The following is a 16,027-nucleotide window of genomic DNA, read 5'->3' on the forward strand; positions in this document are numbered from 1 at the left end:
TAATCACAGTTTATTAAAATTCGCATAATAAACTATTTATCTATATTCTTCTGCTTAATAGATCTTCTCACGTGATCCAAAGCACGGCTCAACCGAAGAGACTACAGAGGGATGCTGGGTCTTGAAGTGCCACATGACGTCCGAGTGGCACTAAATGTCGCAACTTAAACTACTTCCCCCAGCATGCAACGCAACATAGTGTGGCTTCTCACTTCCTGTTAGCTTGCGGAAGATAGCGGACGAGCGGTCGAAGGAATAACTGATGTATTTATGAAAAACATCGTCGCATAATTGTACAGGAACGTGCTTTACTGGAGCCTGTCAGGTCCATATTTAGGAGAAAATGGTAACTATGTCACATGGGGACAGTGCTTTCTCTCTCTGGATAACATCTTCATTCAGTCGGTAGAGAACGCTAACTAGCTAGCTAGTTAGCTCACTTACCTTAGCAGGCTAAAGACAGATCTGAAGTCACGATGTTTGATCACAGACACAGACTACCTCTTTGATCAAATAGATAATCGGGCAATCGTTTTGACTTTGAATAAGGTCTTGCACAATCTTGTTGTCAAAAAAAATGGGTGTGGTTTAGCTACCGTGAGCTCCCACGTTAGCTGAAGCTACTGCTGCAAGTAGAGTTGATTTAATAACTAGATAAATACTGCTAATGTATTAGATAACCAGATGTAGATATATTGCTTGGTAGTATTCACTTACGAGTGACAGACAAAGCAACACTGACGTTAGTCATGTCTGATCTCTTCATTATCTGTGTCTAATCACTTGACAGATATGGAGGTGGAGTAACTTTTTCTGTAGTAATCTCATTTTTCTCTCTCTATTCTCGCGTAGATCCGCTTCATCCTCATCCAGAACCGAGCAGGGAAGACACGACTGGCCAAATGGTACATGCAGTTTGATGATGATGAGAAGCAGAAGTTGATCGAGGAGGTCCATGCTGTGGTAACTGTCAGGGATGCCAAGCACACCAACTTTGTGGAGGTATGGGATTAGTAGTCAGTATCAAATGCATGCATGCACAGTTGTATGATTATATATTTTTTGGGGGTGGTTCTGTGACATACCCGAATATGTTACTTTGATCAATTGAACCAGATCATTTGTCTAAATACTAAGGAGGACCACAGTACAATGACTGTAACCCCACTGTCGTTAAAAGTCCCTATTGTGGCGACTTCACAGTAAAAGTATTGGGTGACTCGTGTGTCCCACATTGTTAACTTTCTCCATTAGCTACTTAAAAATCTTAGGTCATTCTTCAAAATGTATAAACAATTTGCTATGAATTATGTTCCAAGGTAATCTGTAATAAGATGGGTGTGTTTTACCTTTAAAGCTGGGAAGCTTACATCTATACAAAGCTGCTGTTGTTGTCATAATATGAGAGACCAAGTTGTTAAGAGGCTTTATCTTTTTTGCTTCCCACAGTTTAGGAACTTCAAGATCATTTACCGGCGTTATGCTGGTCTATACTTCTGTATTTGTGTGGACGTGACTGATAACAACTTGGCATACCTCGAGGGGATCCACAACTTCGTAGAGGTAACTGACATACACAACATATATATATATATATATATATATATATATATATATATATATATATATATATATATATATATATATATACACACACACACACTTAGTAAGTGAACTATGATGATTTACTTCTCAAGGGCTGGTTGTGTTGAATAATGTCTGTTAATGATTTCCTTAAAAATATTCCCTCTGCTGTCTTGGAGCTCCCAAATATCAAACTTGCATTCTTTGGGAAGTACAGATTGCGGGTCAAATGACATTTAGTCCAATGTAATATCTAAATCACTGTGATATATATATATATATATATATATATATATATATATATATATATATATATATATATATATATATATATATATATATATATATATCAGAAACAGTTTATGCTTCAACAGAATAGGAATTATCAGAGTGTTGCAATGAGTCACAGTTTAACCACCTCTTTCAGTACAAATAAGAAATAGAATAAAGTTTATTTGCATTCTTATGTTCAGGGTGTATCATTATTGACTTTGATCAGGGTTAGAAAATGCTAGGTCAAGAGATGCTGGAAATAAGCCTCCAGCAATAAAAGAACAAATGGATCACTAATTACAAACGGAGTCTGATAGACTGCACATACTTTGCACAAACACTAAAGTGGCTATGGTCATATCACATTTGGGAGCTAATTTTTTTTTGTAATGTGCAAGCATTTTGGTCGGATAAAAAAAAAAAAAGAAAAGAAATGTCTGTGGCAGCTACTGTATGACTTCCTTAAGCACAGTTGTATCCTGTCATTGCTCAAGTTGGCCCATAAAGTGCTTCTGCAGTAAAAACAGCAAATTAAATGCTTCTCAGTATTTTCTGTTACTCATAATTTCAGATGTTGCTTAACAGCAGATCTATAAATAATGAAATCAGAATCATGTTTTTGAACTCTATTTTATAAGTAGTTGATATTGCATAACTACAACTGGTTTGAAATAGAACGCCTTACTCAGCATTTGATCATTTTAATCAATGACTTAATCAGCATACCTAGCTTTGTTTGTTACATATTGTACATTATACACATATTGGTGATTAAGTGGAGGCATTAGGCAGCCCAAGTGCATATTGTTCTAACACTTACTTTGCTTGATTACTGGTTAACAGCTTTTTCCTTTTCTAATAATATTCAATTATATAAATCGAATAAAAACCAACGGAAACATGTGAGCTTATGGTACGATCTATTATTTGTTTTATGCTAAGACAAATGGACTGTTTTGAATTCAGAGCCCTCATGAGTGAAGGTCATTTGATGTAATGTTTGACTATGAAGGAATGCGTCTAACTCTATTCTGAAATGCTCAGCACAGTCTTAAGTTGCACTTTCTAAGCTTTTTGTTGCACATGCCCCCGTTCTCAAGGAGAAACAACCGACTTAAAATGAATACAGTGCATGTTTCTTTGGGAATACAAACTCACAGCAGGACTTCAAGGTCCTTGTTTCAACATTTACTTTAGCAAATTCTTAACAAAGGCTCAGTAGTTTGCTATTGTAAACATTATATCACTGCTTAAAAAAAGAGTTATTTGTAAACAAGACGGGGAGGGAGCCACATTAAGTTTAATTTGGCTTATTTTATGTAGTTGTAGTGGAAATCGGCTTCATCTCTAGTTGTAAAAGGGATTCTGCTGCTACAACATTATCATCATACTTTTACACTAATGCATCACATTAAATGAGCGGTTTTTAATATTCTGAACATTAATATAGCAGCAAACTACTAGTCGGCATGTAAAGAAATAGTAGAGGAATGTCCTCCTGAGCAGAGAATGAAGTTGCTCTCCATCTCTAGTGTTGTTACCCAAGATTCCCCATTCTTCGTTCACATAGCAGTGCCGTAGACTATTTGGTTATCTCCTGGCTGCTATCTGATTTATATTAAAGGTTTGTGTTTTTTACTGTTCCCCTCTTTCCTGTAAGGTGCTGAATGAGTATTTCCACAACGTGTGTGAATTGGACCTCGTGTTCAACTTCTACAAGGTAAGATCGCAAGATTATATTTGATTTGTGAGATTTTCTAACTATTTTCTAATCACCTTGATTAGAGAGAAGGAGCAGATTAGTACAAATGGCCGATACCAAAATCTTCCTTTCATTACAATGTCATGGAAATGTATATAATACTCACAACTCAAGCAGCCATACAATGAGATTCACATAAATCCTTCAAGTGGGGGATGGATATATATTTTTCGTAGAGAAAAATGCTTAGCAACAAACTTTTATAATAAACTGCTTCCCAACTGATGCCAATACGCTAACTAATCGCCTAAGGTGTCTGGACAGCCGCCCACATGCATTACTTAAACCATGCACTGCCCACGTTTTACATGTATCACCCAGAAATAAGAGAAATCAACCTTTTTGGACATTGTAGTTCCAATTTCATCCACTGATGCACAGCTGCTCCGAGGACAAAACAATTTTACAAAGCTCAGCCATTCACTTCTCCTCCTCTCAGATGTGTAGCAAGAAAGCAGTGATTCATCTCCGTCATCCAGCAGTTATTTCTACATTTTGATGACACAGCGGTGGAGTAGAGTACTGATGACCACAGGGTGATGGCTTATCGTTGTCTAGGCCAATTTTCCAGGAAACTCAAACCTTTCAAGTGTAGGGAGAAAAGATAACAGCACTTGGGTTATCAGGTCCAGTAAAACACTACATGTGGTTTGTGGGATTTGTACTCTATTTTAATCCAACCTGAATGCTCTCATTTCCTGCCATCACCATGTTGGGGAATGTTTTCCCCTCTAACGCATTCCCTGTGTCTACACTTCAAGGTGTACACGGTGGTGGACGAGATGTTCCTGGCGGGAGAGATCAGGGAGACCAGTCAGACCAAGGTCCTCAAGCAGCTCCTCATGCTCCAGTCGCTCGAGTAGAAAACAGACAACCGCCCTTCCTACCTGCCCATCAACCTGCTGCCCTAGTACCCAACCTCGCCTACTCCTTGTTCCGGTCATTCTGGAAATCATTTTCCTGCCTCTACGGAGCAGCCTTCACTCTTCACAGAACTTCAGGAGGAGTCGTTTTTAGAAAAATAGAAAATACACAATAATGTGTACATATGGATATATGAAAGGGAGCTTCAGTTAACCTGTTTGTCACAGCAGTCTATATGTTGCATTATTCTGTATTTCTTATACTTCTGAATTCCCCCAGTATTAAAAAGGCTGTACATTTCAAAGTGTTAACATTTCATCATGTTAACATTTCATACACCGCCTAAGTTACAATCAACTTTATATTCTGTTCACTTTTTCCCCCAAAAGCCAGAGGCCGCACAAATTTATTTCATAAAGTAACCAGTTAGTCTTTGCATTTATGTCAGTGCTGTGTGGAAACACTAATGCAGATTCACCAGTGTGACACTTTTCTCTGCTGCCCACCTCCTGCCCCCCCTTCATTAGCCTCAACTTACATTTAATGGCACTACTGTTACTAACGAGCACCATGTATGAAGAGTGACTGCCTGCAACAGCCTTTTCTATAAACCCATGTAAAGGAAGAACTCGCCAGTGATGCGTTATTAGACGCCTTTTGCTCATTTTGTATCTGGATCACAATACAAGTAAACTATAACTAGAAAGCCCTTCAGAGCAATTGACCCATCACGGCAAGTTCATAATTGAATGGAGTGTACTTAGGATGAGTGCCATTTTTACTGGTGTGTTATGGCAACCTGTGGTCACATCCTCACGGCTGATGATAATACAAAGTGTAGGTTATGTAGGCTCAGATGGCTGCGCTCTGGATGTTGTAATTGTTTTCATTGCATTTCAAATGATCTAAATGATTTGATGCAACACGTAACATTAAATGGTGCTTGTTAGTCACAAAAACCTGGACGTAGAAAGTATGTTTCACCCAAAGCAGTACTGTGGGGTTTGCATCGTTCGGTGTGTACATACAGTGTATCTTGCGTATGTTGAATATTGTGAAATTAACACATGCATTCCAGAAAGAGTGGTTCTCGCTTACTCGATGGTCTGAGGAGCATTAACTTGAGTTAGATCCATAAACTCCTTTGCCATTGCGTAAAATAAATTGGCTTTTAAATTCCTCCTACAAACCTCATGAATTTTGACAAATAAATCCACTTTTATTCATTTACTCTTGCTGGACTTTAATGTTTATACAATTACTTGACATACTCTAATTTTACCATATCCAGTCATAAAGGTGGTTTTAAATGTTACTGTTTTGTATTTTTTTTTTTTATATAAATGATTAGGCAATTGTGAAATATGTACTGCTTCCCCTTTTTGTCCACCTGTGAGTTTGTTGATGGAAGATGTGTGTTTGTATGTATTACTGTCCCCAATTTAACTACCCACATCAATACGTCCCATTATATGTAAATAAACTAATAAACAGATAAAGTGATACGTGCATATCAACTGTCAATTACTTCTTATCGATGATTAATCTGTTTGAAAAGGGCATTTTATTAGATTTATATTATTTTCCTATGGAGATTATTGCCTGATATGTCATTACATATGTAGAGAATGTCCTAAAAATCTGGTAATAAATATCCCTTAACATATTTGTTGTCAGTTTGACTAGTACGGCTTTTATCAGGACTATGAATAAAACAAGCAATAGTCTGTCAGTACATGAACTGGAGATATTTTTCTATCCAATACTTTAGCACCATCTAGTGGTTACACATCAGCTCTTCTACAGTAAATGATGCACTTTGGTTATGAGGTCATCTTGACAGCCTGTGTAGGATCAATAAATCAGTCAATATATCCACTTCAGCTACATTAAACCACTCTAGCCGTTGCTCCATCGACCCCAGAACATAAATCCAGACAATTGGACACAGAGGGCATTTACTCTTCATCTTATGAGTCCTCTGACATCATAACCTCACTCTGACTGCCTTTGAGAGAAACGACTGAAGAATGAAAGAGGAGGAAAATGAATCACGTACATGAACGCTATTGTTCAATTTCAGGGTCTGCTGAGTCAGCTGCCTGTAAACCTGATGTGGAGTAAGTTATTGCTCACATGAGAGTTAAAAAAAAAAAAAAAAGAAGTTAGATTTACCTATATTCAGGATCTGATGTACTTTAACTCACTTGGGAAACAAACCAAACTCTTTGACAGGAATCTGCAGTCACTTAGAGACAAGACACGAACATCCAGCAGACGTACTGAGAAAAACAAGCAGTTTACTGGGATTTGCATATTCATTACAATCAATGGGCAACACTCACTCTCAATAGACAAATCTTATTTACAGCATAGGTTACTTGAAATGTACAGTAGTATTTGGGGTTAATTATATAACATTCGTTACTAAGCAATAACTGAGTTGGATTTCGTTCGTCACATGATTGAATCTAGACAGGAAGTCAGAAAACGATGCTTATCATATGGCTATTTAGATTAACTGTACGATAAATACATACAGATGAATGCAAGCGGACTGGTTCAACAGCAGTCAACAATTTAGATGTCCCGATAACTGATTATAAATGACAACTTGTTGATACCACGGCCTCTTACAGCTCAGGAAGTGAACATACTTTCATCACTACCTCCACGTCAGCAGCGGGTAATAAACAAACAGAACCTAAGACAGCAGGAAATAGGCTAAAATATCTCAGTTGTTATTTAGTAAGAAATGATAACATATACAATTAAAATCTTTATTACAGTATACTGTTCAAGTAAAATAAAATGTACAATTCTATAGTTGCAGCATATAAACACAACATGAAAATTCAAAAGTAAAAGTGCACTTGCAGAAGGAGACAAACTATCACACAACGGCAGTATTTTATGAAAACGGAAAAAAAAAATCTTTGACCATCTGTCTGTTGATATCCTATACTATCTCGTGTTTGCACAACTCAAGTCTTTTTTCCCTTCAGTGTGCTGGCTCAATGGAGCTTAAAGCGCATATGGTTTGTCTGGGAGGACATATGCTAACACTCTGGGGAGAAGACATTGGCAAATAAGATTTGCTTTGTTTGTTTTGATTTTCTCTTGGCCGGGTCAGAACGACCTGCTCTCAGTGGTTCAGACAGAAGCAGTGCCTTTGACTCAACAGCAGTCCGGGATGTTTTTAAGTTTTTTTTTTACCCGCAACCTCGTCAGTGCTGCATGGAAAAGGAAACCATGTTACAGTGGAAATTCCCTGTTTCTCTCTGGGGCAACACCGAGTCTGTTCTAAGGAGAAAACGTCTGGGATGACTCGGCAAACTCGGTGACAGTTTGTAGCAGAGCTGAGCTGTTTCTCTGCTTGTCAAAGAGAAGTGAAAACGACTTGGAAGGCTAAAAACAGCGTTCCTGCTTTCATCAAGGCGCACTTACAACCTCGCGTTGATAACAGTGTCAAGCCTCTATGAGAGAACTGAGTGGGCAGAAAGTTTCCCAAAACATGGTACTGAGGCAAAACCAACTGTGGTTTCCTGTGACGTCCCTAACACAGAATGTGCAGTGTAAATTTACAGGGGGAGGGGGGGGCGGCATGAGCAGTCAAAGACTTACTTTTGCAAATATTGATGACCCTTTCTTAACCTTACACTGTGATAGGACCAGAGACACTGGGACTTTCACATGGGCTAAATCTGATTATGTTAATCTACAGACTTTGGAGTAAAATAAAAATAAAAATCTGTTTTGTGCTTCAAACCTGACCCACAGGCTTGTCTATGTGGCTGTCGATCGACGTGATTGGACTATTCCCTCCTACAGTTTAGAGACATGGTGACTAGGAATAATATACTGTAGATCCACAATATCAAGTATATTACTAAGGCCAACACTCTATGTCATAAAAGTGCATTCTAATGCAAACCAAATAGTAACACATTTTAGAGTGGGTAAAAGAACTGGGCTCTACATTTGGGCCTGTTTGACTTTAAAAAAATCATAAAAGCATAAACTCACCAATCAGCTGCTTCCATTTGGATCAGGAAGAATTACTGGACAAGAGCTGAAGAAACCTGGACAAATATTTATATTGTGTCTGGTATCACTATATTCTAGATTAATACTTAACCAAAATGTGTACAGGTTGACTTCATTTGACTTATAAAAACTTGCTTAGTCACCATCAATGTCTGAATTTACATAAAGTACAGTTGGATAGTTAAAAGCAAAATATCAACAGGTGCCTTGATGAATATTACAACTCAAAAGCGCTGACCAAACTAATCATATCCAGATAGGTTGAACAATGACGATGCGCAAAATAGTTTAACAATAATTTACAAACAATGATGTGCAAACGTAGAAAGCATGAAGGTGATACTAAAACCAGAATGAAAAACACAGAGATAAAACAACAGTAGGGCAGCCCATACACACAACCCTTGACTCTGCCTGGTCTGGTAAGTCACTGAGACTTTAAAAAGAAGATTCCTCTTCTTTTTTGATCCCAGTGTGTTCACAAAGCTGACCCCCTCAGGTAAGAAGTACCAGAGGTCAGGGGTCAGGGGTTGCAGTGATCTTCATGATCACTCATCCAGGTGATCCAAGGTGTGTGAGACTGCAGAGAGAAGGGTCCCACACGCCAAAAAACACCTGGAGCTGGAGAAGAGAGAGGAGACGCGAAAGTTATAACTGATCAATACTGAGGAAAAAGAGAGAGGAACAGTTTCTTATTTAAAAGTCCAACCAGATTGAGTTTATGAGCAGCCACTGACCTGTAGGGGGCATCCTGTCCGTGTGGGCCTGAGGGCCGAGGTGACGGAGGGGCCCCGATCCCTAGCAATTACATTGCTGCTTATTCGGTGTGGTGGTGCCTCTTGGCTGTCGCAGCTGCCTCAACGAAGCATCTCCATACTGGATACCTGAACCCATCCTCTCCGGGTCCAACTCACCTTTGAGATGAACCGTAATGAGTAATGTCAGCGATGAAGACAGACCGGTACATAGTAAGACTAAAAAGGCAGATCAACAGGCTTCATGCATTCAAGCACAGAGAAGTGATAAATGAGCGGTGTACCTGAATCTATCTTGTTGAGGATGTTGCGGGCGCACTTGAGGAAACCCTCCTCGACATTCTCTCCTGTCAGAGCACTGGTTTCCAGGAACATCAGCTCTATGGATGTGAAGAAAAAAAAAAAAGCACACATTCAAGGTGGGAAAAAAAAAAAAAAAGATGGCGTGGGTGGCAAATTATGAAAAGCAAGCACACAAAATATTACAGATAAAAGGCGAGGAGACGGAGACTTGAAAAGTAAGATAATAGATATTTAACGTCAGTTACCGTTCTCCTGAGCAAAGCGCGACGCTTCCAGGAAGGTCACCTCTCTGTCTGCGTCCAGGTCTTTCTTGTTGCCACACAGAATAATAACGATGTTGGGGCTCGCTAGAGTCCGTGCATCTGTCAGCCAGTTGGTTAGGGCATTGTATGTCTCCCGACTGTAAGACAGGACAGGACAGGTGGACACATAGTAGAGCATAATGGCTAGTTTATTGTTTTGTGTTGAGGATCATTCTGTAACATGTTAAGCTCAAAAAGATTTTCCTGTCTGCATAACCTCAAGAGTCTAAGTCACATACAAATCTTGTATATGTGGGCCTTTAAAGTATTATAATACATTCCCTTTTAAATGTATTAAATGAATCTATCAAATAGCTTCTCAAATATGCATTTATTACTTTTCTTGCTCAAATAGTTTGCCTCTTCCTTTATATAAACACCCAAAACACATGTTTATATGAAAACCCAGATCATAAGTACCAGTATCTCATATATATATATATATATATATATATATATATATATATATATATATATATAATATATATATAAAATCACAAAGCCTGTGGGTCAAAAGGTTACTGTGTGCCAAATATTAATTTAAGAATCTTTCACTGTTTTTTCACTGGCGCTAAGACTTTTTTTCCTAAAAAATAAATAAATGTTGAACTGACCAAACTAATCTCCAGATGGATTTTAGCCTTTCTTTGTACTCCCCCCATTGTATTATTGTTGGTTAACGGGGAGCTACTCTAATGTGTGTAAATGACTAATAAAGACTAACTTTGTAACATGAATATATGCTATTTAGAGCAAGTTGCTGAGTAACTAGTTCCTCAAAAAAGTTTGCTCTCTAAAACTAGTCTGTTTCCCTCCTTAGCTCACTGGATTGGACTAGTCTGATAGGCAGGGAAGACAGTCTGAACTTTTATGGACACTTCTTTGGGTTGAAGCCACTGGTCTCCATGGAGACTGGACCCTGGTGTCCATGGTAACATGAGGCCAGGCCAGTGAGGTTAGCAGAAGGGTGTTGGTCAAAAGAATGATGTTTAACAGCTGCTTTCACAAACAGCCAAAGAATGATGTCACTTCCATGTGCAGCCACAATGATTCACATTTTCTCCGTCTCTCTTTTGTCTACTTTCCTTTCCACCTTCCTGCTTACCTTTTCACCTGTGAGAAGTGATACATGTCTCTATCTCCAATAACTCTCTTGTTTCCCCATATCCTTCTCCTCATGCTCCCTCCTCCTGCAGTTTTCTCCTCCACTCTCCCTGTTTTTTCCCCTGAGGTGACACTTTCCGTGATGGACGTTTTCTTTCCCGCTTGCTGCTGCTGCATCCACAGGATGCCTCTATATTACAGCTCCTGCCACTCTGCACTCCATCTCTCCCTCCTCAAAAGCCCATACATTCCAACAAACACTAACTGTATTACATTTCGGTCCCTCTGCATTACTGCATTCACTCAATCATGATTTCATAACCCCCTCTATCGCTACACAAAACTTATGAAATACAGGCCTGTGTGTGTGTGTGTGTTCTGGTATTCACATTGCACTGTGTGGGTTACATAGTCGTTAAATTACACAATTGCTGGAGGTGGACACACTAAAGTTTTTTGACACCATGACAGACTGAAAACCACAATATAGGTGCTCATAAACATAAAGAGAGTAAATTGAAATACTATTTACAGTTAAGCTTCATGGGTCAGTAAATTTAAATTCCAGGTCCAATTGCAAAATTACAAAATGTCTTTGCCGTGATTGTTTCACTACCATGTTGCATTTTCCGCTTTCTTTGGTAGTTTTTAATGATTCTTTTTCATTTCATAAAGCACAAATGATAAAGTCTGGGTAATTTATGCTGAACTAATGTTCATTCTGATACACAAATATGTAGTATTATAAATTTGGACAGTGAGTGCAGCGATTGTTTTACCTGGTGATATCATAGACGAGGAGCGCTCCAGCTGCTCCTCTGTAGTAGCTGCGTGTAACAGAACTGTGGAGAGAATCCAGAAAATCTTGGGTTAAAAATAATAGATAAACAAGATCAATATCAGCTGGTGAAATCTAGCTGAGGAATGTGAACGAGAAAGTGTCCTGTGCTTTTAACTGTTATCGTCACTTTAATGTAGCTGCTCAGAGACAGTGGAATCTCCCCTTGCCTCTGTGGGTATCTGTTTGAAGCTGGATTGTTGCCCAAAGCACGTGTGCTCAGTAATTCATGTTAACCGTGTATATCTAAAAAGTAGGCCAAGCAGGAAACATTGTAGGCCGTTACCGGAATCGCTCCTGCCCAGCAGTGTCCCAGATCTGCAGTTTGACTGTCTTTCCTCCAACATTGACAACTCTGGATCCAAACTCCACGCCGATGGTGTGGTTGGAGTCCTGTTTAACTGCAACAGGAACGCAGAGAAATGAAAAAAGGGAAGAGACATGAGGTAATAGCACAGGAGAACAACTTCAGCACAGTTCTTGTGGTGATGCCATTATGTATTTTAAGTGGCGACAACACTTTAAAAGCTAACCTCTGATCTATAATATGTTGGTGTGTTGTGCTTGTTTTTAAAGACCTCAGCTGTTATCTACAAGTTTTAATTATGAGATATGCTAATCGCTTACTGGCTTGCCTACTTACTCACTAGATTACTGTTTAACATCGTCACAGTTCTAAAGTTCAATGGATAGTTAAAATGTCGTTATAACGGGATCACTGAATTACAGGTTTATTATGGATACTGCACACAGCCCTGCTATAAATCCTGACTTTGTGAAGCTTATGATGTTCATGTTTGTTGACACTGTCAGAGAAGTGTAGATTTAACTCAATGTTTGAAGTCATTATTAGTTTATTAGGTGTTTTACTGGATGCAATATACAGAACGTGTAACTTTAAAGTCAATTTAATTTAACCATAAAACGAAAGCTGAGGCAAAACATTATATTTCCATGATATAAAAAAACAACATGAAAACATCAAAAGTAAAAGAGTATATAAAAAAAAATGATTACAATAGAAGGTCTGAGTTAAAATCCAAATAAAGTGCTTCTATGTCAGAGTTAACTAGATGGATATCAGATATGTATTGTGACTGATTTCACAGCTTTATAGACTCCTACATTCACAGCCAAAAATTAAGCTCTTTCATATTTAAATGGAAAATTAAGTAAGGTCCCTTCGCCAGAGAACAATGATGTCATGTGTTACATTTTGCTGGATAAATGATTACCTACTGTGAATGTTAGGAATCTGGACACAAAATTCCTCCTGTCATTTTGGTTTGAATGCACACGGGGGACAATGAACAACTTTTTCAGGAGGAAGAATAAGTGAGTGTAGCCTCACAGCAGAGTGAAAGGGTTTATTCGGTGTGTGTGTGTGGATTGAAACAACTAATCTAAATCAACAACACTAATTGTGACCGTTTCTGTGTGTCTGTGTAATAGCATAATTATGTTTTTGCTCTTATGCAAACTGATGTGACTTCTAGGCTTAATTGAGGTGAAACTTACACTTGTTCTCAATGAATTGGTGGAGGAGGCAGGATTTCCCCGTCCCAGCGCTGCCAATCACCAGGAACTTAAACAGGAAGTCTGCAAGCAGAGGAAATGCGGGAGAGATCAATGCAAAATCAATGTCAGGGGAGAACCTGAACCTGCTGCTCTTGACACTTCCATCCTCAGAGACAATCCTTAGATTTACACTTAATCCTATTGAGCTTCAACTTGCACCGTATCCAACAACCCCAAATTAGCCTGTTAATCACAAAGCTTCACATGTAATCAGTATGACCTGCTGCTTATGATTCTGATTGAATATGCTTGTTTGTCTGAGCGGGTAAATGACTGTTTGAAGAAGCAGCAGCACTTAATAACGCATGTCATTAGAGCAAAGTCAAAGCTCTAGTTATTGAACATGGATTAGGTTAACTGACTCGAGCAAGGATTGTATGACCACATCCAGCTGGCTGTACAGATGTTGTTGTTGTCTTTGCGAAGAGTGGTGGTCCTACAACCCAACCCACGCATATGATCCAGAGCCCAAATGACTCAGACCCCTGACATGCAAGGACATCCACACAGTACAGACAGCCTTTGTGTGCTGGGACCAAAGATAGTGCAGGGTATGGGGCATTTACATACGTAGGCTGTGCTTCAGTTCCAACTGGATGTGAAACAGTGTGGTGATAAAAGGAAATGATGTGTGGGTGTGTGTGAGAGAGAAACATAACTGGGTCTGTGTTTGTGTGTAATGCATAAGGGGGGGGGGGGTAAAAGTATGTCAGGAAATCCGAGAGTGATGGTGTACTACTCAGACTGTGTGAGCAAAATAACCATTGCAAACTACACCTTTCCTCACGAGAGCCTGCCTCAGTTGGAATTTGAAAAACAGTTGGCAATTTAGCTTCAAGTTTAAGCGCTGGCTCTGCAGCGAGAAGTGCTGGCCTGGCAAATGATTAGTGACTTCTGTTGAGATTACCAGCAAGGTCAACATCCTGAGAGTATTCAGCTCCACCCAAGGTCAACAGAAACAGTGGTTTAGAAAGAAAAAACAGAGGCACAGATGAGATGATCTTAAGATCCTATTGGGCATCCAAACTCATTATGCTAGTTCTCTTAGAGCCACCTTCATGGGACAACACAAACCACGGCCAGCTCAGTTCATGGTGCACCTTTGTTTGTTGAGGTGGGTGTTTTCTCTGGCAACACAAGCTAAAAGGTTAAATTCACAGAAACAGAACTGCTAAAGCAAAGCAGGGAGCCTACAAGCACTTACAGTTTCCTTCTTCAACAGCAGTCAGCGTTATAACCACACATTGTCAACGCTCCTGACAACAGAACTGACAGAATCAAAAGCAAACAGCTCTGTTTTAAAAGCTCGCCTCAGCTTTTTAGCGTCAACCCCGACATTGCGTATTCCCATGCGAGATCTGCATACAACAATCAAGCTGTCAATATGTCATGGCAATGGGGAGAGAGGAAGGCAGCACTGCCCTCTCAACAGCAGCCTTTCAGGCTATTGTGTTCTTTACACATCAATATTAAATAACCCTTGGGGGAACAGACTAACGCTGTTAGCTGCATTCACTTACACTGTGACAACATTTAACACAGAGAAGCGCAAATCTACCCAGCGTCTGATGTGCACAAAGTACACAGGGAATCTGAACTTTAAGTTACATAAACGTTTTGCCTTAATGCACACGACAGAAGGAAAATATGGAAACTGGAGGGATTAGATTTAATTTAACAAGTACCAAAATATGATTAAAAAAGTAATATGTAACAAAGGCCCAAATTAATGCAAAGCAACACTGGTGTGTGTCTGTTATTAAGCCATTAATCAAAAGGAGTATTGATGGATTAATCAATAACCAAAATGGATGATCATTAGTTGCAGCTCCAGTACCTACTCACATTTTGCCTACATAGAGCAATATGGAATATAGAAATAGGTTAGCTCAGTTGTCCCTTAACAACGAAATTGTCCAATAACACCAACATTGTTGGTATATTTTGCTTTTCAAAAAGTAGTATTCGTCCAATTCAGAATTACTCTTATAATTGCATTAATATTTGAAAACTGACAGCTCACATTATTTTCTTATACAAATCCCCATTCTGTAACTATACATTATATAAATGAATCAAGGGGGTGCCATACAGACCAAACGCCAAATGACTTGAAACATGATGAACTCCCCATGGGCCCATCTAACCTGCCCATGTACCTACTCTATTCCTACTGCTTGTTGCCGGTTCCAATACTGGCACTCCAGTAGAGGAGACGGCACAGAAGTCTGAGACAGAAATCAATAAAAGGCTATTACAGCTACCATTAGCGCTGGCACTTTTACCTAAATACCGCCCACTGGGCTAAAGTTTCATACAAGGAATGAAGGAGACAGGGTACATGTAGAAACAGATGTAGAGTCTGTGTGTGTGTGTGTGTGTGTGTGTGTGTGTGTGTGTGTGTGTGTGTGTGTGTGTGTGTGTGTGTGTGAGAGAGTGAGAGTGAGAGAGAGAGAGAGAGAGAGAGAGAGAGTGCACCTGTAGAGGATGATTAAAAAATCCCTGGGTCAACAGTGTTAGGTCTACTGTGGTAGTGACAATATCAGGCATGTTGAATGAATTCATGCAGAATAGTAATAAGACCACCAGTACTACAGACTATGTGTCTGTAGTACTG

The 16,027-nt window shown here is 39.2% G+C and overlaps 2 protein-coding genes across 5 annotated transcripts in view; one reads left to right on the forward strand and one right to left on the reverse strand.

Annotated features, from left to right (window-relative positions):
* Positions 1–206: 206 nt before the first annotated feature.
* Positions 207–5,994, forward strand: ap2s1 (adaptor related protein complex 2 subunit sigma 1). The gene is made up of 5 exons (XM_054625808.1): positions 207–346; positions 853–1,002; positions 1,450–1,563; positions 3,518–3,577; positions 4,381–5,994. The coding sequence occupies exons 1-5, from the start codon at positions 344–346 to the stop codon at positions 4,480–4,482; spliced, it is 429 nt and encodes a 142-aa protein (XP_054481783.1). The 5' UTR covers positions 207–343; the 3' UTR covers positions 4,483–5,994.
* Positions 5,995–6,766: 772 nt separating this feature from the next.
* The window catches only part of rab4b (RAB4B, member RAS oncogene family), a 39,748-nt gene continuing 30,487 nt past the window's right edge, over positions 6,767–16,027 (reverse strand). For all 4 annotated transcript variants that reach the window (XM_054601243.1, XM_054601235.1, XM_054601250.1 and 1 more), the window contains 7 exons: positions 13,351–13,431; positions 12,119–12,233; positions 11,774–11,836; positions 9,834–9,988; positions 9,570–9,665; positions 9,268–9,444; positions 6,767–9,151 (listed from right to left, as the gene is read on the reverse strand). In XM_054601243.1, coding sequence (XP_054457218.1) covers positions 9,329–9,444; positions 9,570–9,665; positions 9,834–9,988; positions 11,774–11,836; positions 12,119–12,233; positions 13,351–13,431 — 626 coding nt within the window. In that variant the 3' untranslated portion in view covers positions 6,767–9,151; positions 9,268–9,328. The remainder of the gene's footprint in view (positions 9,152–9,267; positions 9,445–9,569; positions 9,666–9,833; positions 9,989–11,773; positions 11,837–12,118; positions 12,234–13,350; positions 13,432–16,027) is intronic.

The sequence above is a fragment of the Anoplopoma fimbria genome, chromosome 1 (assembly GCF_027596085.1).
Source record: "Anoplopoma fimbria isolate UVic2021 breed Golden Eagle Sablefish chromosome 1, Afim_UVic_2022, whole genome shotgun sequence".
NCBI lineage: Eukaryota > Metazoa > Chordata > Actinopteri > Perciformes > Anoplopomatidae > Anoplopoma > Anoplopoma fimbria.

Excerpts from the sequence above, each read along its gene's own strand:
- ap2s1 (XM_054625808.1), top strand. Across the intron at positions 1,003-1,449 it reads AGCACACCAACTTTGTGGAG|TTTAGGAACTTCAAGATCAT; the intron begins GTATGGGATTAG and ends TGCTTCCCACAG. Across the intron at positions 3,578-4,380 it reads TCGTGTTCAACTTCTACAAG|GTGTACACGGTGGTGGACGA; the intron begins GTAAGATCGCAA and ends CTACACTTCAAG.